The sequence below is a fragment of the Lipophrys pholis genome, assembly GCF_963383615.2.
Source record: "Lipophrys pholis genome assembly, chromosome: 10".
Classification (NCBI taxonomy): Eukaryota; Metazoa; Chordata; class Actinopteri; order Blenniiformes; family Blenniidae; genus Lipophrys; species Lipophrys pholis.
Genome location: NC_137640.1, coordinates 14702221 through 14729222, shown reverse-complemented (window position 1 = coordinate 14729222; position 27002 = coordinate 14702221). Strand labels below are relative to the sequence as shown.

The following is a 27002-nucleotide window of genomic DNA, read 5'->3' as shown; positions in this document are numbered from 1 at the left end:
AAGTATAACGATGATTTAACAACAGGAGCAACTGAAGTATATTGGGTTCATGTCATAACAAACAAAACGGTTTTAACTGTGTATTGATACCATCGAACATGCACAACTCACGACATGCTTTATTGATTTTTCTTTAAAAAATCCAGTGTTTTTTTCAGTCATCTTTATAGTCTGTGACTGTCGTGACTGTTACACGTATGTACTTCTATTAAAACTCATATTTTCTTACCTACTGATGACCCTCACGCAACCCCTCCCATGTTCTCTGGCGCCCTCCAGGGTGCAAGGTTGAAACTTATGAATATGATTATTATTATTATACTTTTTTCATTCCTAAAAGAAAACCATACCACGACATCTTTTAATGTTTAAATCTTCATCCGATATTTGGTCATGTTATCTCCGTTTTTTTGAATGAGTGCAACTTTAGATATTATGGAACATATTTGATCGATAAACTTTGCTACACTAACAATAAAGGTGATATCATTGTTTGGTCTTTGCTTTCACATATCTTCATATGTAAACAACATTTTCACAGTATTTAATGTAAAGGTGAATAGTAATTAGTGGTGATTTTACAGTGATTAGTTACTGGTGAGTTTATTTATCATCCTGTTCATCACAATAAAACAACACAAAACAATAAGCGGGTGCTCTTGTGATTCGGTGCCCCGGACCTGTGCGGTCAGGCAGCCTTCCTGAAGCCGGGGTCCTCTGCAGCAGCGGCGGGGGGCGCTGCGGGGACTCGGCTGGTGTTGGATCAGCCTGACGGGGGATCGAGCAGAACCCCCCGCCTTGTGCAACACATCCTCTGTTCTGCGGTAAAGATGGCGGCGTCAGAGGGGGCGCGCAGCGGCTGGACAACGGCGAAGCGATTCTGATAAGCTCCAGTTAGATCGAATTAAGCTCGTCTGGTACTACCGAGTGCCGCGCGGATCCTGTTCGGCTAATCGGGATAGAAACGGTTGCTGTCACGGACTGGCGGAGCGATTTTATTGTTTAAGCCAGGGTGGGTGGGTTTCACTGATAGCCTGCTAACGGTAGCCTAGGCTAGGCAGGCGAGCTAACACGGGCTAGTTAACGTTAGCTCGGCGGAGAGCAGCAGAGGGGGGTGGAGGAAGGAGCACTCGGGCCTGGCCGCTCCAGCCTTTTTGGGGGAATGTGAACCAGAGGTGCGCCGGGGGGTTTGCTCGCTTCGTCCCGAACGTCCTCACACCAAACTAGCGGGATGGGACAGCAGGTAGGCCGCGTCGGTGAGGGTACATCGACCGGACTCCAGCCGCCACAACCCCACGCGTCTCAGCCTCACCAAGGGAAGGGGAACCGGGGGAGCGGCGCCGGGAGGAGACCCCGAGAACCCGGCAGTAGCACCGGAACACCGCCGGGCAGGGCAGCTGTAGTCAATGCGCCCGATCCAGCGATCAACATATTCACCCTGCATTCAGGTAACAAAAGAGCCATGTGTGTTTCTAAATAGTGCGGCTGTCTGTGTGGGATTTTGACTTTTATTTGTTTGCTGCTGATCAGCGGCTGCTAGCCGAGTCCGTGCTATTTGACAACGACGCGTTAGCGGAAACAGCCATGCCATCCAACATGAGATTTTTATGCCTCGTCCCTGTTTCTTTTAACCTCTGTTTAGTGTGCAATAACACGGTAGTTGACTTAATTAATCAATAAGCCAATGGGGATGATTTCACGGCGATTCGCGGTGTCTTTTCTCGGCTGTGTGTGCTGCATGTGACCCAGTGATACTTAAAGGAGGCACAGTGCTTTTTTCTCTCTCTCTATCTCTCTCTCTCTCGCTCGCTCTCCGCCGCAGGCTTTAAACTCAAGCGTAGCACGTTAATGTCGTCTCTTCAGCCACATCTGTGTGATACCTGGCTTGGTACCATTAGTTCCTGCCCCGCGGAGGTTGACGAGCAATTCCAGCCCATTAACTCGCTATAGCAGCCACCACAGGCTCACGTTACAATACCTAGTGGGCTTCACATGCTCGCTTACATCCGCTGTCTGATCATGTCTACAGTTACAACACACTCAGCAAACTCACTGCACGGATTCATCCTATGGGAGATTCTGTGTGAATTATTCAAGTGACCTGTCATTGTATGACTTCACTCATACAAAAAAAAAAATAAATAAATAAAGATTATTTTGGTGTGCATTTCGACATTTTCACATCTGAATATCAAAACGATCTTAATCATCATGTGGAGAAAAACAAGACTAGACAGTTGTCAGTCACCTGACTCAGCACCATGGGCACCCGTTTTTTTGTTTTATTTTACTCCGAGCAATTGCTTTACATTTCCACTGATATCTGCATGCAGATCTCCTTTTAGCCATGGAGAAAGTGTGCCTCCTTTTCCCTTACCTTTTTATAGTTTAGTGACTGATAGCTTTATCGGCAAAGATGCACAATCCATGTAATTGTACGGTGATGAATTCCAGTTCCTTTAGTTGTGTCTTTGTACATATTTCATCCCACTCAACAGTAAAGTGACACTGAATTATGTATGTAGAAAATTGATAAATTACTGATCCATGTTTAGTAATTACAAACCGCTGGGAAATGTTGAAATAAAATACAATTCTTCACATAACGTATCCTCTCATTGAAAACTTTAACTTAGCCTGGATAAAACGTGCACTTCATTTTAAACAGAATATTCTGATTCACGCTATTTTCAACAGGCTTGACCTATTCCTTTAGTCAAGGGTCATGCGGATAGACAAAGTGACATTTTATTATCCCGTCATATCATTGTTTTGTTTTCCTAATAATGATGGCTGAAAATATTGGCATGCAGCTAAGTGTCATACAATTAGACTTAAAATGAGTTGCCATCTCAAAGAATAACTGTACAGAGGTCTGCACCCTTGGTGGGCTTTTTGAGGTTGGTCTTTCTTTCGACATTGAGGTGACCAAAGTTGACACTCCTGCTTTTCATGATCGAGGCTTTTATGAATCATCAGATAATTTCAGAGCTCTGCTCTGTTGGGAGAAGATCATTCACACTTTCATATTTCATTGCTGTAATTCCCTTTACTCTGATATCAGTAAACATGACATTCAAAGTTGAGGCTTTAAGGACCAGATCTCACCTGTCCTTGCTTTTTAAATCCTTAAATAGTCAGGATCTTCCCCATTTGCAGTAAATTTCAACTCCTCATGAACTTGTTCTCAGCCCGAGATCATCTGGCTCTTGAAGTGTCCTTTTATCTGTACTGAAGGACTGACTTGTCTCTAGGGTCCTGTTTACACAATGGATTTCAAGTGAAAAGGGTATACTCCTGTTGTGGCAATAATAACCATCTTGTGGTGACAAAGACCAGGCTATAGGTGGCATAGTAATATTATTTATTCAAATAGCATAGTAGCAATATAGCAATGATGACTAGCAGAATTTCCACCTTAATTCATTTATTTGTTCGTCTATATTTTGACTGTACGCTTGAAGTGAAAACTTGGTGGGATGTTTGAAGTACGAACTGCTGTTGGCTTGGTTTCTCACTCATATGTGTCCTTCAGTGAATGCTTACTTCCCATGTGAACATAGATGTAAAAGTACTGACATAACTTGCCTAGTTTCCACTGATGTCCCAGAACCAGCTCCCTCCTGCCATTGCAGTGAGCAAGGACACACGGAAGGTGCAACCTTTTGGGAATGGAAAGCATTTTCAATTCCTGGCTCTCACGTCTCGAAAGTAGCAGTCCTTGCTTGAAGTACATACACAGGCAGACAGACCCACTAAGTGCAACACCACTCGCTGTCGGCACTGCTGTGTTCTCTCCGATGTTGGGGAAGGAGTAGCCTTTTTATAGTATCCAGGATGCAGTCACACAGTCACTCCACAGAGAGGCTGCTGCTCTTCAAAGCACACAATAATAGAACAAAGACTCTTAAGTGGGGAAGCTTGGAGCGGCGTGTTCATTCTTCCAATGAAAATCAAACTGCCTTTTTTCTTTTTTTTTTTTAATGCAATAATGATGCAGCAGTATCTCAATGTCATTATGACCCATTATTGGACGTCTCCTGTAAAAAATGTTTAAATTGCGAGTAAGTCTCTTATTTGCGATTAAATATGTACTTATTGGCCAATTCATCATATACATTGCCAGTACCTGGTTGGACCCTGATTTGCCTTTAGATCTGTATAGTGTATAATAAAATAGACTCTTACAGATTCAGCAAGGTGCAGGAAACATTCCTCACAGATTTTGATCCATATCGACATGGTGGCATCCCTCCGTGATTTGTTGGAAATCCAGCCATGATGGGAATGTTCCATTCGTCCATGTCTGAAAGGTGCTCTGTTGGACTGAGATCTATTGACTGTGGTGGCCATTGGAGTACAGTGAGGACATTGCCATGTTCATGAAGCCAGTTTGAGATTATCTGAGCTTTACTACATGGTGCATGGTCCTGCTGGAAGTAGACACCAGAGGATGGGTACACTCGTCACACGTTCATTACACCAGATCAGCCTGAACCATTGCGACAAGTTAGAATTATTACACAAAATCCTGACCCTGCCATTTTGAATATCACAGCTGAAAATGAGACTGATTAGACCATTTTTTTAAATCTTCTATTGTCCAATTCTTTGAGCCTGGGGTAGCTATAGCCACAGGCTCTTCTTCTTGGCTGACATGAGGGCCACTCGGTTTAGTTTAGCTCATCAGTTTCATAGTTCGGCATGTTGTGCAGTCAGAGAAGGTCTTCTGCATGTCTTGGTTATAATAAGCAGTTATATGAGTTATTGTTTACTTTTTATCATATCAAACCCATTTGGCTTTTCTCACTCGATCTCGCCTCCATCATCAGTTTCTGGAACAGTTCTTCAAAAAACATGAATTTCAATGTTCAACGGCTCAATTTGAACTTCAAGTTTTCAACTAGTCACAAACACTTGGGTTGAAGCTGATATGTTGCTTTTGCTACTTGAGTTTGACTGAAAAGTGAGAAACGTGTATGTTACTTCTGTATAATGTGGTCTGTGATGTAAGTGAACAAAACATGAGTAATCACCTTTGGTTTCTAGTGATAAATGCAATCTTTCAGCTCAGCACTTGTGTTAATTTCAAAAATAAGAATTTCTTTCTATTACTATCACAAGAACCCCCTGTGATCAGTAGCTATGAAATACTTCTTGAAATTTGATAATAAATGTTATTGATCTCCTTATAGTACAGTCCTACTAGTAGAAATGTTTAGTTGTTTGAGTAGTTGGATACCGAGCTTACTGAAAGCTATCAACTTTATCGTGTCAAAGGGTGTTTTATTAATCCAGCTTCATAACCACTTTATAACAGACTTCTTACAGGTAATGATGCCCTTTTGGGTGTAATTGAAAGGTGCCGGTCTGTAAGGAATGCATGTTTTGTCTGTTGACTCATGCCTGTCTTTCAAGTATCGAATGTGTACATGCACAACAGGTTTTGGTATGCCTGTATCCACTGAGTCATCTGAGTGTGAACTGAGGATTGAAGCCATTATTGTCAAGTTTCTATTGACAGAATTTGTCTGGGGGATTTCTTAGTTTTTCTCTTTGGTAGTTGGGAGTTTCTAAATCTGTAAGTTGTAGCGCAGCTCGGTCTTCACATTTCCGCTCTTTAAACAAGCTGTGTCAGTCTTTATTCCCTGGCAAGCTTGGCATTATTTTCTCTCACCTCATCCCTAATTGGGAATTCCTGTCTTCCAGAGAGAAATAGTATTTCCCCTCATGAAACAAGGCAGGACAGATTTAAAAATGTTCAGTTTAACAAGGACAGACAAGGAGAACACTTGTGCTGATTCAGAGGAAGCAAACCAGACGGCTATTTATCTGGGAATTTGTTCTGTTGTAATATTGGTAAATGAATGACTGCAACATATTGACGGTTCCACCCCTTTAGCCTTGTCAGGAGTTCAGAGATTTCCACCCCTGCAGTGGGTTCATCTGATACACACTGCAGTGGGGTGAGGCTTTTGCTGTTGACAAGTAGTGAACCTGCTGAGAAATCATCCTCATTAATGATGTTGTTGTTGCAGGCTAGTACCACAGTTCATTGCTTTCAAGTATTTGTCATATCTAAAGTGTCCTTCTTATATAAAACCTGTATTTTGCTTGGAAGAAATTCTGGAGGGGCTTTATTGGTGGGACGACTGTGCGAAGAAACAACTAGCGGGACGTGGTGAGGCTCATTTTTTTCTTTACACTATAAATACAAAATGAGAGGCTGTTCTATTCGTACTCTAAACAGATCATAGAAATTGGGGCAGATGAGTGGATTGGCGTATTTTCTGGCAACAATAATGATGATGCATGTAAAGCCAGCAGTACCTAACGTACTACACTGTTAAAGCTGCCTCGAGGAGAATGAGGGATTCCTTGATACAGCAGTCAAGGACCTAAGCTGATTTGCATCGGGGTGAAATTAGATTAGAGACAAATCCACTTTTCTGTGGGCATGATGTGCTAAAGCTTCAGCAACCAGGGTAAATCAGTCAGTGCAGCATCAGGGGAAAGTAGTTTCAAACACCTCAATAGCTATGGGTAAGATTTTAATTGGCTTTAACGTATACTACCTTTGAGTGAATTCTGATGTTGTTGATGAAGAGAACTAATGGCAAACATTTACCACTAGGAGGAGCCATGACCACACCTTGTCTGGGTGAGACTGATGGGCTCAGTGACTGCAAACACTGACAAGATGGACTTGTTAAAGGAAGCACAGAGTAATGACTTTGTTACAATCTTGCATGATTTATGCCTGAACACCATGGGGCACTCTGTAATGGTTGTGAATTAAATAATAGATGTGTCCTGTCCCTAATCTACCCGAGCATGTGCTGGGCTATGACAAATTACGAAGCAATATTACTCCCAAGTACTGAGCCTTCATTATTAACTTCGGTTAGTCTGTTTGAACTCTAACCTCTGCTGAACAACAAGAGCTGCAGTGAGCTTCTATTCAAGAACACTGAAATGAACTTCTTGTTATTTATGTCAAATATTGAGTGAGTGGGTTTCCACACAGTAAGGGCCTTTCTGAAAGTTAGTTGATTTGCAAGTCATAATTTAGAAAACAGAAATAAATAAATGATGAGGTTGTTTGAAACATTTTTATAGCATCAATAGCATATTTCTTAAGTTTGTTGTGTTTTCATCCTCTTGTACTTGAGCTAAATGTTGCAGGCTTAAGCCTTTGCATCTGCTACCAGTCAATGATCTGCAGTTCCCAAAACCACAGTCCCTGTTTTTTCCCCCCTTGGCTTCTACTTGTGCAGCGTTTATCATTAAAGGGAGAAGATTAATCTCAACAGCAAGTGATTGGCTGTGCAGATGGTGAAACCATCCACTGCATCCGTCAGCTTAAAAACACCAAATGTTTTGAACCTAAAAGGAAAGTCTGGCCAAGTTGTTGTAGTGGCTCCCAGAGAAGTCACAGTTTTCACTTTTGAGCTACAGTGGTGTAGCTTTGGGGGGTGTAGCTTTGGCTTTCTGGGGTAAGAAAATGTGGACAGTCTCTGTGCCAATCCTTTAAAGCACTGATTTGCTTCCAGGACGAGTCTTCAGTTGCTGCCATCATCACTCCTGCTTATCTAAGTTGCAGGCGGGAAACTTGACCGACAGTGTGCACTTGTGCACCCTTACTGTACACACTCGCATAGGTGTATATGTAATATACATATTTACTCTTGTGTATACTCTTCTCCGTTTTCCATTCTTGTCAGGAAAGTTGTAATGTGGTGCTGCTCTTCATGAGGCTTATCCAGCACATCCTTCTGCTTTAGTGTAATCTCCCAACAGCTGACCCGTCAAGCAGAAACATTTAATCTGGATGCCAAGTGACACTTATCCTTCAAAATCTTTTGTGAAGCTTGTGTTAATACTGATGAGTGGAAGCCCAGGGTCGTTGAATTATTGTAACTCTTACAGATTCTTTGCTTCTCAAACAATATACGTGTGTATTAAAAAATTTAAAAAGAAACGTAAACAAAAGAACAATTCATCATGAGGCTTGATGATACTAAAACAAATAGCACACTAACCCAATGAGACGACAATGGAAGTCCCTATTGGGGAAATTAATCAAGGTCAGGCTGTGGTCAGGATGCAGTTGAATTCAGAGTAGGGGTTGGGATTGGGATTGGGCATGTTGTAAGTAGTCTGTTTAAATCTGCAAGAAATAGAAGTCAGTGTCGATGTGTTGTCCCCATAAGGCATAGAAAACCTAAACCATGCCCACTTGGTAGCGGATGAGTACTAAATACAAGTACGCTTGTGAGCTGCTTTTGTAGCTCGAGGCATATCAGTGTCTCAGCTGTCTGACTAATCGCTGAATAGAAGTGAAATCCTCTTTTTGGGCTACAGCCGGTTGTGAGTTGGTGTAAAGCAGTTTAAATCCACACCCCAGCACAGCTTAACCATGCCACATACAGATTAGCTGCTCAGACACCAAGATGAGGTCAAAGGTTCCTCTGTAAATTCTCACTGTGAGGAATGACTGGATTGTCCATTCAGGCTTTCTGATTCTGATTTGAAAACCTGGGGTGAACACACCTCTTTACCTTTGGGAGGTTGGAATCATGTACGCACCCTGGCCGGATATTTTTCACATTTAGTTCTTGTGCAATGAGGTCTGACTCTACCCTGGTAGAAAGGCAGTCCGTAACAACCTCCCCCCAAACAAAAGCTGGGAGGTGTGTGTAGTGGCTGCTTGTTCATGATTTTTTGAATTGTTGAAAGTTATAACAATGTCCCCACCCCTTTGCATTACACGTCACACAATCACTGTGTTGACCCGTAGCTTTTGGTCTCTCTTCTTCCAAGTCAGTGCATCACTACACTTGATTAATAATGGTAATCTGAAGATATGAAAACAATGACACTTTTTAAAAAAAATCTAATTCAAAGCCAGTAACAGGAGTTCTGATTTTTAAATTCATCCATAAGCCATGATGAGGGTACTGTTTCTTGACAAATACCACAATATATTAGAGGGCAGTAATGCTCAATATATTATGGAATGTGGCAACAGTACAGTATCCACTTTGACAGAAATACAGTGAGAATCGGAGAACTTTCACACTCGAAATTATTTGAGTACATGTGACTCCGGACAATTTAATAATTTGTCAAAGTTCATTTATAAAAACCATAAACTGCTGTTTGTTTTTAATGATTGTTGAAAAGTTCAAATTAGCACCCTAATTCGATGGACTTAATTGTCAGCCTTAAATATTTGCCCCAGGTTGCAATATTGTCTGTGTCTGATAAAGAGTTAACTCTCATAATATTTTGGGGAATTTCCATTTCTAGTGAAAGAAGTGACTTCAATCAAGTTGGTGATGCTTGTCTGCTCATTTGCTTTTTCTGTGTGAAGCAAACCCTAAATCTATTTCAAGTTCTCAGTTGACACTCGCCCTCTCTATTGTCACATAAAGTACCACTTAGTTGTGTTGCCGGCACACCTTAAAGGAAGTACTTAGAGCTCATTATTAACCTATAACAAGCCCTGAGAGGGGCAGGGCATGCTGTGTGTTAGAGCTCCATTCTTCTCTATTCCTGGATCATTGGCTGCCCAGGCTGATGCTTCCCCACTCTAATTGCCCCCCCCCCCCCCCCTTCCCCTGTGCAACCAGTTGACATGGTAGATGAACAGAGGATATTCAAGGGGGTTAGATAATGTGGACATGCTGAACAATTCTCCCAGAAATGTTGGCAAAATTCTTCCGGGGATGTGGATCTGAAGGCATGAGAGAGCCTTACAGACTGGACAAGTCCACACCTGTATATGACGCTGAGTGTGCGGATACAGTGATTCCTTTGGCGATTAACTGAGTAAAAGACACACACACACACACACACACACACACACACACACACACACACACACACACACACACACACACACACACACACACACACACACACACGTGATATGGCATTAATGAGGCTATTGTCCTTTGTCTAGTTGTCATGAACAACAACCAACTCCTCTGTCCTCGCCATTCATGGCCTCTGTTTACTTCTGAAACTTTAGATAGATTACTCAACGGTTTTATCTTAGATACAAATGGATAAACCTAAACATTGTTCAATCAGTTGTTTCTTTCTGGTATATTAATTTTGATTGGTGAGATTGAAATATTTAAGTTTAAAATACAAGTATTCAATTTGTGAAGATATGAAGCAGTGGAAAGCTAAAAGTTTAAGACGAGCAAGAATCTTAGGGTAGTTTAAATTTTGCCTGACTCCTATCAATAAACCAATTGTAAAAACATCTGCAGGTTAGTTTTCAGTTTTTTTTAGGTAAACTATCTCGGTTTCGTCTACTCTGAACACGCATTGTTTGTTTTAAAGATACAGATCCTCTTTTTCACTTTCGAAGTTTACCTTGGTGAAATGATCATGATAATTCGTTGCATTTTTATTATGGCACTAAGGCTTAATGCTACAAGGAGTCCGAGTACAGGTTGTAAAGCCATCAGGAATTTTATGTTGTTATGAACTTATTCTCGATTTCTGTCTTTCCACTGGTTTGAATTCTCTGGCAGCGACTGACCATGTCTGAACATGTTTCCTCAAATCTTCTCTTGTAATCATACAGACATAAATGTTTATATCTGATAGTATAGAGGGAAACATGAACCCTTTGAAGATGTATTGATGAGTCAACATTTATGTGGAATATTAAAAGATAAATAATAATAGTTGTCTGAGGTTTTGTGTGAGGGCTTCCTACGGGCAGCCGGCCATTTATCTCCACACCACCATCACTGTGCTCGCTGCAGAGTTATTTCTGGCTGTCTCACTGCTATGTTTTGTTCTCCGGCAGCCAAAAATACAACCTTACCTAGTCGACTATGAACTTAAGATAACATTGGTATTGTGCTTGATTAGGGTGTGTAAGTGATGTTATTGTGCTGTTTAATACTTTCTGGCACAAAGTGGTTGGCTCGTGACGTGAAGTGACAGGTTTATTGACATTTGGGGGCACAAACTCTGAAACAGCTGCTGGGACAGTGAGAGTAATGGTGTCACCGCTAATGTGTGTGCATGTGATGTGAATACGTGAGCCAAAATGTTATGTGTGCTTTGGGACAAGGGTCACCTCTGTCGCAGCTGTCTTAGGGGGCTTGGCATGCCCCTTGGACTCGCAAACACCCTCTCCGCCCCGTACAACACAAAGCAGTAGTTTCTTCAGAACGCACATGTGCTCCACTTCACAGCGTGTACTTGCGCTGAGGCACCCGGACGGCCACACGACATACCCCACGCAAGCCAACTGCTCCCTCAATCAAACATTTCAGCACGTGAGGTCCGAGCTTGACTCTGAAGAACGGCGTCGTTACAGAACTATGGTCAACCTCATAAAACTGGATCATACCAAGATGACAATTTGTTGTATTTAGGTTACGATGTCTAAGTCAGAATAATTCACTAACTTTTGTGTGTTTTGTTTTTTTTCTTCCATGGACAGAAAATGAGGTTTCTCGAAAAAAAGACTTTGATAAATATGGATGGCGTAATATAACTATTTCATTAAAAACATTCCTGTGAGCAGTGATGTGATATGTAGCTATGTAAGACGAGCAGCTTGGACAGTTGGCTTAGCCTGGCTGCAGCAGTTGCACACACACACACACACACACACACACACACACACACACACACACACACACACACACACACACACACACACACACACACACACACACACACACACACACACACACACACACACACACACACAGAAGATAGAATAAAATGTGTGGGTCAATAGGACCTCTCATGTCCCTGAGGAGCAAGACCAGCCATCTGCTGTTGACCACAGCACTCGTCCAGCCTTCACACACTCCCACTCCACACACAAGCCATATTCAGCTCAACTTTCCTCCATTCCATACACTCCACTCTACACCCCTTACTCTACACATGCGTACCCCCCACCCCCTACCACCACCACCACCACAGCCCCCCTTCAACCACACGTCTTTACTGCTTGCTTACTTTGCCATCCCTCACAGAGCAGTAAACCTCAGAGAACATCCGTCAAGGATGTCTGTGCTCTCCAGATGGACCTAGGAAATCTTGACTATCTCAGGCCACATCAAAGCCAGCAGGGATTTTGCAGCAGGAGCTTGGTAGTCACTCCTGTAATGTCAGAGGTTTAGGCAGCTTAATTCAAGGACAACGTGGGTGAATTGTCTGAAGCGGACCTCATGTGGGACTGATTGCCTTGTGTACAACTTTTGTGCGCCAACGAAGCAAAACCTGGGTTTTCAGTGCTTCCTAGTCAATTTTGTCATAAGAAGAATGTATTTTTTAGTTCTGAATCAACATAGTCACCCCTGAAGAATTGCTTGGAGCCATAAAATTGGATTAAGTGGTTCTGTGGATACTGGGGCTGAAACCTGACCGGACCAGACCTGAAGATGTATTGGGAATTGTGGCTAAGCCAAGTGACCGCCAGTGCTGCATTGCAATGTATGCTGGTTCAAAACAAAGGTGGGCAAATCTTTTGTGTGGCTGATTTCTTTTGGACCGAATGATAGATGATCAACACTGTTGGCCACAGAGGACAGATGTTTATTTCCCTCATTTTATTCAGTTGTCACGTCTTGGTAAAATGTGTCTCAACATAGATATATGGTTCGTGGCAACCACACGGTTGATGATGGGGACATTTTGATATTGTTGTACATTTCTGTGAGTTTTACCAGATGAGTGAACTCGTATACAGTTATAAATTCATTGAAATTTTGGACTGATACAAACTCGTCTGAAGGAAAGAGAAAATATGAGGTCTAAAAGCCATGTGTCTCAGAAGCTTGGATCCTGCTTTTTTTTTTTTCCACAAACTTACTCAATGTGGCATAATGATTTCTGCCATCAAGATTTGTGTTTCAGTGATGAAACAAAATCTAATAGAAATGTTAACTTCCTGAATTATTTAGGTTGGGGTTATTTTAATTTTTTTCACTGCTTGTTGCGTTTTATGGCTCTGTTTGCAACTTGTATTTTGAAAGTCTTGCACCACCTTCGGTCATATTGAGTACGATATGTAGGGTTAGATAACCATAAAACAGCTATTCACCAGTTTGTTTAGCTCATTGTCCACGTCAAAGGCATGTCAGGCTTGGTGTAATTAGAATGAATTGTGTGTAATTGCTGTATTACTGCAGTCAGTCTGTGGAATGTGTCAAGAGTGCCATCTGGGTCTTTTGTCAAAACGACTTCCGGTTCATTTCCTAACAAACTGGTGCCATCCAATTGATGTTAGATAATAGCCTCAATGCAGCGTCAGCCAGAGGTTTTCTTCACGGACCAAACGCTGAACGTGACAGATTTTAAAAGCACAGTAGCCTTGCACCACACTCCAATGTGCCCAACAAAGGAGTTCTTGCCACTGTTTTCAAACCTTTATAGATTTTATAAATTGTTGTTGAGTTTTAGGAATGATAATATGCATTATAGCATTGCATAGCAGCTTTACATCATGAGTTTTGTTTACATCTTTTGATTTGGTTCAAATCAATGCCAGTGTGAGCATGAAGGATATTAGATCAATAACTAGATTTTTGTGTATTAATTTCTACTTCCTTCGAGAACAGGAAATGCCAACCTCAGAATCGGTATTCATTGATGCGGTATAAAAGCAAGAGAATTTTGTAAACACTACCTTCAAGAAAAAAACGTTTGTGTCTTAAACAACTTTCCAATCCACTTCTTTCTCTAAATTTCTAATAATCACTCCTGCTTCACCCATTTAAACATCCGATTTCTTTTTTTTTACTTATTGTTTTGTATTTTCTGTCATTGTCCTTCCATGTCCGGTCTTGTTATCACTGTTGCCAATTTGGATGAAAGTGTATTACAAATGAAGTTTGATTGATTGAATGTCTACTTTGTTCATAAAGGAAACTTTCACTCGCTGTGAACAGTGTTCTTTTATTTTCTTTTAAGGCATTGTCATAAGTCATTCAAATTAGATGTAGAGCAACAAGTGATAAATATTTGCGTCTTTTCATTTTAGCCCAAGCTCTTTTTTTTTCCCAGCATATTATTACTGTGAACTTTACCATCCTTTCCTGAATTATGTTTCCAAACTGCCTTCTTAGGCAGTGTGACCGATGTAGAGTGACGTACCAGTTGCTGTGTTTAATCTTTACACCCCTTTACTCTCTGCGAGTTAGTCACCAGAAACCTTAGTGTCTGTAGAAAGTCTTCCAATAGAGAAATGCATATTCTCCTTCTGTGAAGCTTAGGTTCTGCTCAGTCTTTCCTTCATTTAGTTAAGGTTTGTTTTCTTGAGACACCACTCAGGAATACTGTCTCTCACATTTCTTAACGCTAACCCGCAAAGCAACTTATCTTACACAGACCGAACAAAAACTCGTACTTGTTGGGGAAAAAAAATTCTTTGGGTTTTTTTCTTTCTAACTTTGTGTACATTTTCAACTATTGTAAACAACATCTGTCATTTTTGTAATCATTAATAGCTTTATTGGGTAGAGTTTGACACATTTTATGGGCAGAACAGACTCTTAATTTCTGCATTTTGGACCTCGACATATTTCATCACGATCCTCCTCCACTCGTTCAGCAGCTGTCCAGACATGCAGCAGCTTTGGCAGCAGCTGTTCAGTGTAGTTCACTGTAGCTAAGAGCAATAATTCATCATCATATCTTTGTGGGTGTGCATTGTGTAACATCATGTCCACATCTTCCCAATCCCAGTAGTTTCGTTGCTCCTCCCTCTCGGTTTCTCTTTGTATATACACTCACACAGAAACACTCCCATCTCAGATCATACCTGGCTTACCCTAGACGCAGCAGACCTTTGTGTGTGTGTGTGTGTAGGCAGTAGTGGTGCGCTTCAGTGAGTAAATTGGTTAAAGTGATGCTTTTGCGGTGCCTGCAGGCAAGCAGCAGTTTTGAAGAGGAGTGGGCGGCTCTGAGTGGCCACCATCTCCACACAGGTTTCAGGCAAGAGACTCTGTCGGGACCGACAGGTAGACAATCTGCTGAATGGAGCTTTTGAAGCTTGCAAACCTGCAACTTGGCTGCCCTGCTGCTCGTGTTCAGTTTGTTCTTTAGATAGAAATTGAATAGAACCTCTTGATATTGTCAGTCTCTATCCAATTAAACTATTTGCAGCAAGGTTTTATTGAAGTTGTCTTGAGAGTGCCAGCTTCAACAGTGGAGCTTTTACTCTTTTATTCACCTTTGGTCTTTGTAAATGGTATTCTTTGTACTTGTTTGATATCTGTTTGGTTTCCTCTGTTGACATCCTGTTATCTTTTCCTTCCAGAAGCTCTAACAGAGGCGGTGCGCTGGAGCTCAAAGGAGAACCTACTGGGGGCGGCTGAGAGCGACCCGAACCTCTTCGTTGCACTTTATGACTTTGTTGCCAGTGGAGACAACACGCTAAGCATCACCAAAGGTAAATAGTGGGTTGTTTTTTTTTTTTTTAAAGTCCTTTGAATAAGAAAAAAAAATAAATAATTACCTTTATTAGGAATCTTCTCAATTATTATTTTTTTTGTACTGTTGGGTGCTTTCTGGCCACAAACTTTGATTTAAGACCGATCATTTTCTTGAACAAAACCTGACAGACACGTCCTTCAGGGCATTTTTTTTTCCATGCATCATCATAATTACAAGTAGTTGCCTGGCTACACAATGTTACTCCACTTTTTTTTTTTTTTCCTACATCAATGATCTTTCTCAACCACACCTTTGTGAACAACGCCATGAGCATTTGTTGCAACAGAGCCATCGTTGGGAGGAGTCATTGTTAAAACCCCAAAGGCCGCACCGGAGATGAGCAGCTTATCAACTCTTGGAAAGCGATCTTATGAGTAAATGTAAAGTTATTCCAGTCCAGTGTTGTGTGACAATATAGCTCACCTCATTTCATCAGCAGGTATCTAAACTCCACCTTCGTACTCCTACCATGTATTTCATTGAAAGCATACTTCTAGGTCCTTTACACCACTTGAGAAACAACTGGTTTAGCTTTTTTATTCACTTGAAATTAAAATCAAAACTGCAGCTTGTACTCTTGTTAAAATTATTTTAACTGCATTACTGATAAAGCTTTGTCTTAAAGGCTTTTTGTTTCTTGGACCTATCGCCAATACCAGAAACCCTTTTCAATGCCAGATTTCTTCTCCCTCATTCAGTGACATTACAGCAGTGAACCAATTCTCCACTGAGTAATGAGCCTAAAATATCCTCATAATATAATTCAGAGACCACCAGGCATGTGTCCCCAACCGATCAAAAGCATTAAATGTGGCATTGTGTTAATTATCCATCGTTTTAAGACTTCCATGGCAGCTGCTAGGGATGGAAATGATGTTCAGACCCTGACTCATGGAGTGAATCTGAGATTCCTGCTGACCACATGGAAGCACATGTGCAATCCCAGGCTCCACAGCACTTTTCCTATCTGTGCTGCTCTGTGCTCCGTCACATGGAAACACCCAGGCATGCCTCGAATGCTGTGTTAATGTAAAATCAGTTCAACTGTAATAATAACAGGTGGATAAGCGCAGCGGGCAGAGGCTGATCACAGAGGGAGGACTTAGCAGGCCCATGTCTGGGGCTAATCATTGTCTCTTCTTCGTGCCAGGCCAAACGAGGCTAGGCCAGACCAGAACCCTGCTTCAAGCACATGTGGCTCCCAGTGTGAGGGAGCAGGCTGTCAGTGTTTCCACTCCCACAAAACTAAGGGGCACTGAAGGCAGACACAGAGGAGACCGTTGGATTGGTGGGCTGGATGTTGGTCTCTGTTTAATGTAGTTCTGTGGAAAACAGCACGTTCAATTTTAAGAGCTAAACTCGAGGCTGCTGTTTGTATGGGGTATTGGTAATCCACAGTTGTCTTACTATCTCGACTCGCTGAAGCAATTTTAGCTAAGTATTTAGTCTCCTGCTTAGTGTTGCTTAATGTTAACAGTATATTTCAAATACTTGTAGCCGCGGTCACAGTTAAAGATGTTATGTGCACCACGTGACAGCCTGCATGACAAATGAGTGCTCTCTCAGTAATGTGAGTGGTCCTAATATGTTATTGCTGCAGGCGCACTAATATAAAGACATCTTCCAAAGCACGGGCACAAAAAAAATCTACAGCGTTTGCTTGTGCAGAAACTGCACAAGATCATGTTTTCTGTTCGATGAAGTCAGCTAATGTCTTGAGTCCATATCTAGAGAAGAATTAAATAAATGAAGTCAATGCAATGATAACTATCCACAGTTGTAAAATCTTGTGAGTATTATGAAGTGTGTGCAGTCAGTGTTTTGGCATCTGATAAGCTTTTAAAGACGGTAATCTGTTTTGCCAACTGGACCTTCTAGATCCAGTTTCACCACAGTCACCCCACTAATGCAGCCTTTCACACTGCTGTTCAAACCAACAACATCGCTTGGATGTTGCCCGTCTGAATGTCTTTACAACAGGCAACAAACTGTGTCATGACACAAGTCGCTGTGATTGATGGGTAATTCGGGATAAAAGTAATAGCTATTTGGTGAGTAAAACTTCAGATATTGAGATGAAACATGAGTGTAGATGGATATCAAAGCCAACAGAAAGATATAATGACTGACAGTCTTCTTCCATTTGCAGCCTCTGCTTTTTGCCAGACTATCATTCCCAACTGGTCAACATTATCTGTCTTCTTTTTCTTTTTAATCTTTTCCTCTCGACTTTCATCCAACTGGCTGTATTTTGTTGTGCTTATGGATCCCGTCATCCTCCAGTCCCCCACATATCAGCCTGTCTGCGCCGTGTCTCTCACACTGACGTCAGAAGCAAAGACAACACTGCCTGTCGCTGCATGCCTAGTTATGCCTAGCCCTCTATGACAGATACACTGTTTACCCAACCTTGTCGAGGCACATCCAACACCTTTTACTGATTGACCTGATATCAACGCATTATGGCAATGTGGTGACGCATGTAAAAAGAATGACATTGTTTGTATTGTGTCTCTGAAGCAGGTTAAGGTTGGCAGATTGGCTAACCTAATTAGGTTTACTTTCTTTTAATGTATTTTAGTTGTGAAGTTAACTGAAGTACTCCTTAGAAGTTTGATTATTAAGAACACAGATTTCAGCTGGAAATCTGTGACTGTATGTTTCTGTACGCAATAGGTTGGCCCCCTGTTCAGAGTAGTCAATGGCAACGGCTAACATTTTACATTGGCAGCAAAAATTGCCCTGTTTTTTTTTTTGTTTTTCCCCTTTCTCCAATTGGTTCTAATGTTATCCTCAGAATTTACACCCTCCTCTCCTATGTGCAGGTGAGAAGCTGCGCGTGCTGGGCTACAACCAGAATGGAGAGTGGAGTGAAGTGCGCTCTAAGAACGGCCAGGGTTGGGTGCCCTCCAACTACATCACACCAGTCAACAGCCTGGAGAAGCATAGTTGGTACCATGGACCAGTTTCCCGCAGTGCTGCCGAGTATCTGCTCTCGTCCCTTATCAATGGCAGTTTTCTGGTTCGGGAAAGTGAGAGCAGCCCTGGACAGCTGTCCATATCTCTGCGCTATGAGGGCAGAGTGTACCACTACCGGATCAACACTTCCACCGATGGGAAGGTAAGAGCCCTGATAAGTAAGGAGGACCGGCAGCGAGGTCTGGTTGATGTGGGATAGTTGTTCACTGGACTTTATACAATCTGCTACTCTCATGTTTTATACGTTTTATCTTTTTCTGTCCATTCAGGTGTATGTGACATCGGAGAGCCGCTTTGCCACGCTGGCCGAGCTGGTCCACCACCACTCCACAGTGGCTGATGGTCTAGTCACCACACTGCACTACCCTGCCCCCAAATGTAACAAGCCCACAGTATACGGTGTGTCACCCATCCATGATAAGTGGGAGATGGAGCGCACAGACATCACCATGAAGCACAAGCTGGGAGGTGGCCAGTACGGGGAGGTGTATGTGGGAGTGTGGAAGAAGTATAACCTCACGGTGGCTGTCAAAACACTCAAGGTTAGAAAGGCTTCTCGTATAGAGATAAAATGATTTCTCCAGATGTTATTGTTGAAAGCTAGATTGTGAAACATGCCTTTTTTTTATGAATATATAAATAATTGTATGTAGTAAAAAAAAAAAATGAGTGAGCATCACCACCTGCAGGTTGAGTTTGATATTGCAAATAATTACAACAAAAAGGACAAGGCTCAATTACCCGACTCGAAACATCCTGCATTTCACTGATAAAAGTCCTCTTTCTTCCCATTTTTTATTCTACTTTCTGTATTGACAGGAGGACACTATGGAAGTGGAAGAGTTTCTGAAAGAGGCGGCGGTTATGAAGGAGGTTAAACATCCCAACCTTGTTCAGCTACTTGGTCAGTAAATATGAACAGGGCTTCACAACTAAACTCCTGCACTTCATTACTTGACGCTATGACTGAATCTAGTTTTGCATGACCTGTTTGTAACCAGATTATTCTTGTTCATTTCAGCATATATTACATCACATTCCTTTTGGTTATTGTCAGCTGTGTTACAACTGCTGCTTCTCCCACAGGTGTGTGTACATTGGAGCCTCCCTTCTACATCGTGACGGAGTACATGCCACATGGTAACTTACTAGACTACTTGAGAGATTGTGACAAGGAGGAGGTGAATGCTGTGGTGCTGCTCTACATGGCCACACAAATCTCCTCCGCTATGGAATACCTGGAAAAGAAAAATTTCATACACAGGTATGTGTGTTCGTGCGTGTATGGATCATTTTCTTTGCCGAACCATTTAACCACTGTATCTCTCATTGTTTCATTCTGCAGGGATCTTGCAGCGAGGAACTGTCTGGTCGGAGAAAATCATGTTGTGAAGGTGGCAGACTTTGGTTTGAGCCGGCTGATGACTGGTGACACCTACACTGCCCATGCTGGGGCCAAGTTTCCTATCAAATGGACTGCCCCGGAGAGCCTTGCGTACAACACCTTCTCCATCAAGTCTGATGTCTGGGGTCAGTCTTTCATGTTTGTGTATATTGTTTCAGTCTTATTTAGCTTTTCTCTACATTGTTTCCCATGCTTTAACATTTCTTTTTTTGAATTCTGTTTTGCACAGCTTTTGGAGTGTTACTGTGGGAAATTGCCACCTATGGCATGTCACCTTACCCAGGCATCGATTTGTCTCAGGTCTACGATCTCCTGGAGAAAGGCTATCGCATGGAGCAACCTGAAGGATGCCCGCCCAAGGTTTATGAACTTATGAGGGCATGTAAGTAACAGCTATGAGAGCTGTCAATTATTCAACAGGCAGTTGCCCTCAACACTGGACTTGACCTCCTGACAAAGATTGTAGAAATGTTCGTCCTTGACTAAAATGTTATTTTGTTTTTTAATTCTGTGTTTTCTTCCTACCAGGCTGGCAGTGGAGCCCATTAGATCGGCCTTCATTTGCAGAGATCCACCAAGCCTTTGAAACAATGTTCCATGATTCAAGCATTTCTGAAGGTAGCTAAACCTGTGACTTCTGGATCTCTGAACTGCAGTAATTCACACAATATCCAGAGTAATTCTCTTTCAGACAACTACTTTACATATGTTTTGCTGTGTAATCTTCCTATTTAGCTAGTTTGAGAGTCTGTGCTCAGAAGCGTAAAACTATAAGAAAGCAAGAACTGGTTAGTGAGCACAATGAATGCAGGAGTTTCACAAACAGGGACATAGAGCTTTACTCTCTCATAAGAATGCATGTAGAGTAATTGGTTAATGCATTACAAATGTTGGGTTGAGTTAAAGTTGCCTCTAAACTCACTTTTTTTTTTCTTTTTTCTTTTCTTTTTTAACTCTTTGCAGAGGTAGCAGAGGAGCTATGTAAAACTGCCTCCTCTGGTCACTGTGGACCACTGCACTCTTTCAGTCACGATATGCCCCTGTTGCCTTCCAAATCTCGCACAATCCACAAGCACACAGAAAACAAGGAAAACATCGAGGGTGGACTAGATGGGCGCACCGACCACAGCACACACACTCACTCAGGTACCTTCAGGCATGCCCGCCTCACTACTGACCAGTCCGATGCACAACTTTATGATTCTGCAGGTCTGCCAGAGGACACCGATTCGCAGAGTCAACTTCAGCGCCGCCAAGCCCGCCGCCTGAAAAGAAGGGCCGTCATTTTTCTCAACAACTGATCTTTGGGGCCCCTGTACACAGTGGCTTACAAAAGTATTCGTACGTCTTTTTCACATTATAGCGACATATGTCCACTTATTTTATTGGGATTTCATTGTGGTAGACCAACACAACATGCTAATAATTGAGAAGTGGAATGAAGATGAAACATTGTTTTCAAGATTTTATACAAATAAAAACCTGAAAATGATTTACAAGCCACTGTGTCACTCGGCCAGTCATAAACCACATTATCACAGCAGCCCCTGAAAGACCTGTCTGAAATAGCCTGGTGTTTGATTTCTAAGGGTCAAGCTTTGATTTAAATATTAAAATAATCATATTCATGTTGCCAAAAATCAATTGAGAAGCAGAATATATCACCTCAAACACAAAATAAATGTGTTCTACTCAAAAGTAAGATAATCAACAATAAAAGCATTATTGAAACACTGGAGTGCATGCTATTAGTATTGTCGTCATCAGGTCTTGCATGAGGGATGGTGGACCAGGGTGGAAAATGCTGCTACATTCATTTTCTGTCCGGTTTCCAAAATCATTCATGAAGTTGATTTCAGACTGGATATTGTAACAGACCGAGTATATTTGTCATTCATCCCGACCTCCCAAATGTTGTAAACATAACATTGTCTATTCGTGTTGTTTGTCTGTTTTGTTGTAGTTTCAATACTACACATTTTCACCAGTTAAATGTGCAACAAATAAAACTGAATCTTATATTAAAATTATTTCAGCCACCTCAAATGTTTAAGATGTGTAAATGTTTTTTCAACTGTTCATAACACTGACAGATTTATTTAATTAACTAATTGATAACATGTTTGCTTACTCTAAAATTACATGAAAATACCATTGTTTTAATTTTGTCTAGTTTATGTTCATTAATTGTGTTTTATGTTTATCTGATGTATAAATTAGATGTCTGTCTTTTGTTTGTATTTTGTCTTGAGTTTTTGTGTCGCCCCCTTTATGCTTAAGTCTATGAACATACCGGGTCCAAAATAAAAGAAAAGCATTGTTTGTTGAATATATTCCAATAAAATATACATGATGCAATACATTTTCAGGAAATGTCCTAAAGCACAAAAAAATATTCATTATAAGAAAACACCTGAACATCTGAGTGGGCAGTTTGAATAATCTCCCCTCACATCTAATGTACAGATGTGTACCGTTTCTACACTTTAATTAAATTAAGATATTACCACATAAAGCACAATACTATTGACAAACACTCATAGGTATTGATATTTTGACAGCTGCTATGTATTGACATTAATTATTCATGCAGCTTTTGGCAATACACTGAGGTTAAGCAGTTGTGCACCATTGCATGCTGATTTAGATTTTTGTAAAATATGGGAGGGGGAAATTATTTGGGCATCATTAAGGAGCTTCTTTCTTTTCAACATAAATATCACATATTGATGTGCATGTATTGTCAGGTCCTTGAAGTGAATTCATTTACTCCACTCTTTTTTTTTCCTTTTAAACTAGCAACTTGTTAATTTGTGGAAAGCCTTTTCATTCCCAGGGCTGGCACAGACTTGAGCTTTCCATTCTTTTATGGAAGTCTTTTTCCCTCCTCATGAATCCCAGAGGGGAAGAGAAAAGAGGGAGGAAATATTTTTTATCACAGCGCAATTGTGTCTTTAGGTTATTCAGACTCTTATTGTATTTTTCCTTGTCTGTTTTTTCCGAGGTGTTGAGCATCCTTTTGAGCAAAGATGTATGTGTTCTGGCTAAGTCCATCCCAGCACTGTGGTAGAGTTGTAATCCATTCTGTTCTTCTCGTTCCAGGCTGGGCTTCTACCTTGCTTGGTATGGAGAGTCGATCAGGCAGTTCACCAGCTCTCCCCAGAAAACAGCAGCCAAGAGACAAATCTCCCAGCAGCCTTCTCGAGGAGGCACAGGATATGGGCACATTCACGCGAGACCGCAAAACTGGCTTCTTTAGCTCTTTCATCAAGAAGAAATCTTCTTCCTCGTCCCCATCTTCTCAACTCCAACAGAACCTTCCAACTCCACCCAAGAGGAGCAGCTCTTTCCGAGAGATGGAGACACAGCCCCACAAGAAATATGAGCCTACAGCAGACTTCTGTGCTCCCCCTCCGATACCACAGTCAGACAGTTTAGGGGGCTTTTCTGCATCTCCTTCCCACTCTCATGGGGAACCAACCCAGGCACAGCCCCGCTGCTGCGGTGCTGCATTTGTACAGAAACCTTCTAGTGGAGGCTTTGGTTCACAAGTGACAAGTGGCAGCAGTTGGAGTGGGTTGGCAGGCTTTTTTACACCTCGACTTATCAAAAAGACCTTAGGTTTACGGACAGGAAAGACGGCCTCTTCAGATGAGGGGGGAAGTATAGTTGGAGGACCTAAACCCTTCCCAAGGTCCAATTCTACCTCCTCGATGTCGGCCGGACTGCCAGACTTAGAACGCATGGCTTTGACTTTACCCAGGAACCGCAGTGCAAAGCCCCCTTTAGAGAGGACTGCCTCCACAACTTCCCAGCCAGAGAATGGAGCTGCACGGCCCTCGGAGACTCTTCTGAGGAGGATGGATGAGGGAACTGCACAGATCAGGGAAAGACCCAAGGCCAAGATACTGCCCCGGGGCACCGCGGTTGGAGTGAGGGCACCAGGAGTTGGGGGCGAATTGGGGGAATCAGACGGTCTGTCCCGGGTTCGAGAGGGTCGAGAGGAGAGTGTCGGTCTGGACAGGCAACAGAGTTGGCCATCTCCCTCTAAAACGTCTAGTTCGAGCATGTCGCCAGCCACAGCAGGTGCGCCAACTCACAACCACAAAGTTCCTGTCTTGATATCCCCCACACTGAAGCATAGCCCAGCCGACGTGCACCTAGTCGGCCTAGACTCTCAGGGGAACCGCTTTAAACTGCTGTCCGAGCACCAAGCAGACCGAGACAGACCACGGCTTGTTAAACCCAAGTGTGCTCCTCCTCCTCCCCCCACTCTGCGAAGTCTGCAGCACTCCTACAGCGGCGATGGCGAGGAGCAGGTTGGAGGAGCACCTGTAGAAATGAACGGCGACACATTGAAAGGTCACAGGTCGGGGCGAACATCAGGAGGAACTACGATGGGCAGACCATCAGTGCCACCACCACAAGTGCCTCCTGCATCCTCTTCCTCCTTTTCCTCAACTTCCTCCGCCACCACCAACACAACGCCCACCAAAATGGCCAACGGAGCCGCCACCACCACTGCCTCCTCGCACTCAACACCATCTGCTGGCTCCAAAGTGGCACTGCGGCGGACGAGACAGCAAGTGGAGAGGGTGCCTCTGGAGCGAGTTAGCCGAGAGACCTTGCTGGAGTGCGCCGAGTGCCTGAGCAGTGCGCTCCACGCCACCTCAGAAAGCTCCTCCAGCAGTCAGGTGCTGGACGCCGGCCACCAGCTGCTAAACTATTGCTCAGGTTATGTGGACTGCATCCCTCAGATGAGGAACAAATTTGCCTTTCGAGAGGCAGTGGGAAAGCTGGACCTCAGCCTGCAGGAACTGAGAGCATCATCTTCAGGAGGTGGAGGGCTGAGTGGTGTCGGGTCCAACACTGTACTGGACAACCTACACAGCTGTATTAAAGAGATTAGTGATGTCGTGCAGAGGTAGCCACTGTGACAACACCAGTCACCGCTCACTACCCAACAGATTGCTTATATTCTGTTGTTAGTTTGTTTTTCATATTTCCGGTTTTATCGACATCTTTTTGGGGGACGAGATGAGATGACTCTCTTAAGTACCTCAAAGAAATCAAAACAAAATGTAATTTTTTTTTTTTAATGTTTACAACAACAAAAAAAAAACTCTTTCATAAAATGCCATTGTGGACACTAACTTTGCTCTAAACTGTACATATTGAGGATTGTGATACAAAACTTAATGTGGTTTAAGTCGCACCATAAAATGTTTCACCTTAAGTCTCCATCTGGCCGTCATAAAGGCCTCTTCATTCATGGAATGTTGAGTCTATCAGCTGTGTGTAGCCAGCCCAGAGAGTAGGTAATACTCACTCTGCTAATTGGTCAGTCTGTCAAATACTGAGCAGGAATGAGGGAGGTTGTGCCCAGCCTTATGGAAAATTCAAAAAAAATATAAATATATATATTCTCTCACTTAAACAGATTGTTTCACTAACATGTGGAGCATAAGCGGGACACTGTGTTTTCACGGTCAATAGTTCTGTGTTTGTGGACCTGAGTGACCATAAGCCATTTTAAAAGCCATTGTGATATAAAGGCTTGCAAATAGTGTCAGCATCTGGATGCAATCAGATTGTAGATTTGGCGATCTCAATTTGATATTTTTATTATGGTGTGCAAATTTTCTCATTATTTTTGTCATGAGTTTGACAAACCTCAAAGAAACTGTCCTTGTTGGTATGGTTTTAAAGGGTTCTATGTTTAAACAACTGCTGAGACAGTGACATTCCCACAAGTCCTCAGAAGGTGAGACCATAGAGACAGATTGAAGGGAACACTTGCCTAATTCAAAGTTGTGTGCATTTGCCAAGCGTGTACATAAGCGCAAATGAAACGCCGACCTTGCGTTTCAATAATACCAAATGCAGGCTTATTAAAATCTGAAAATTGTGATCATGAAATGTGTCCCCCCCCCCCCACCCCACACAGTACTGATACATAACGACTGAACGTGGGGAGTTTTATCATATGCACAGCATTTGTCTTCGCTTGCTGCAGCGTCACTGATGTTCACACCTTAACACAGCGCCACATAAATGAGGAACGCCCCAAGTTCCTGATAGCATTTCAATATTTATGTCAAGTTGTCTTTGCACACTACATTTCTTCTTTGTACGACGGAGCATATTGGCGAGCAACAAGGGGAGGGAGCGCACAGGGTAGCGCATGAGCAGGTGAAATGGGACAGTATTTCTATAAGTGTCCTTCTGTGTATGGACAGTGCTAGTTTCCCTGTAGCCTTGTCATGGCCTCAGTGCCTCAAATTCTTCGATGTATGAACACTGCGACATGCAGAGACCTACTTCACATTAATCACAACAGTACTGATCTCTCAACAAATATACTGCAGTATGTCTTCAGCACATGAGCGAATTGTATATTGTTCGGTTTAAAAAAGAAATTTCTTTTAGAATGTCTATGTATGAACTTGAATTTTAAATTATTCTTGGGGTTGTTTTTTTTTTTTTTTAAAGCACAGACCTATTTTAAGAGAAAACTTATGTAAATATTTGATTTTATTCATATCCAGGAAACAAAAGATTTATGTGTGGTCACAGCATTAAAGAGCAATGTTTTAGAGTGAAGAGATGTATTGAAAGACTAAGGCCCATCCAACAGGATCTGAATATTTGCTTTATGAATGTATTATTCCTCTGTTCTGAACCCGGTCGAATGTTCAACTGCCTGGCTCTTTAATCTCTTCATGGTGCCATATTTTTTATTTATTGTTGGTGGGGGTTTTTTTTTGTGTGTTTTTGCAATAACTGGCCCATACTTTATATTTTGATCACAATAAATAAGTCCACGTTGCTGCTCTGTTGTTTGAGCACAAACAAGACTGAGTACAGCACACAGTTTGTTTTATTCTCTCAGTTTTTTTTGTTGTTTTTTTTTTTGCTTTGGCTCTCATCTTAATGTACACTGGATAAGACCTGAAACACATTGGCGCAGCGACATGTTGCATATAAGTACAACAAAAATTACATACACTAATGGTCCATAACACAAAAAATGCCTGGTAATGACATCTGATAGGGATAAAAAGGTTTTCTGGAGCATTTCGTGTCTTTGTTTTGTCGTTATACAGTAAATACACCTTTTGCCAAATAGATG

At 42.1% G+C, this 27002-nt stretch overlaps 1 protein-coding gene across 3 annotated transcripts; it reads left to right on the top strand.

Moving 5' to 3' along the window:
- The first annotated feature begins 807 nt into the window (after positions 1–807).
- Positions 808–26729, top strand: abl2 (c-abl oncogene 2, non-receptor tyrosine kinase). 3 transcript variants are annotated; one of them, XM_080474300.1, is made up of 11 exons: positions 808–1448; positions 15311–15442; positions 18312–18607; positions 18735–19007; positions 19285–19369; positions 19552–19729; positions 19811–19995; positions 20100–20252; positions 20399–20488; positions 20834–21016; positions 22973–26729. In XM_080474300.1, the coding sequence occupies exons 1-11, from the start codon at positions 1232–1234 to the stop codon at positions 24796–24798; spliced, it is 3618 nt and encodes a 1205-aa protein (XP_080330426.1). In that variant the 5' UTR covers positions 808–1231; the 3' UTR covers positions 24799–26729. The 3 variants fall into 3 exon arrangements, with proteins under 3 accessions (XP_080330426.1, XP_080330427.1, XP_080330428.1); XM_080474301.1 differs by lacking the exon at positions 808–1448 and adding an exon at positions 14799–15011; XM_080474302.1 differs by lacking the exons at positions 808–1448; positions 22973–26729 and adding an exon at positions 14799–15011 and having other exon boundaries at positions 20834–22231.
- The last annotated feature ends 273 nt before the right edge of the window (positions 26730–27002 follow it).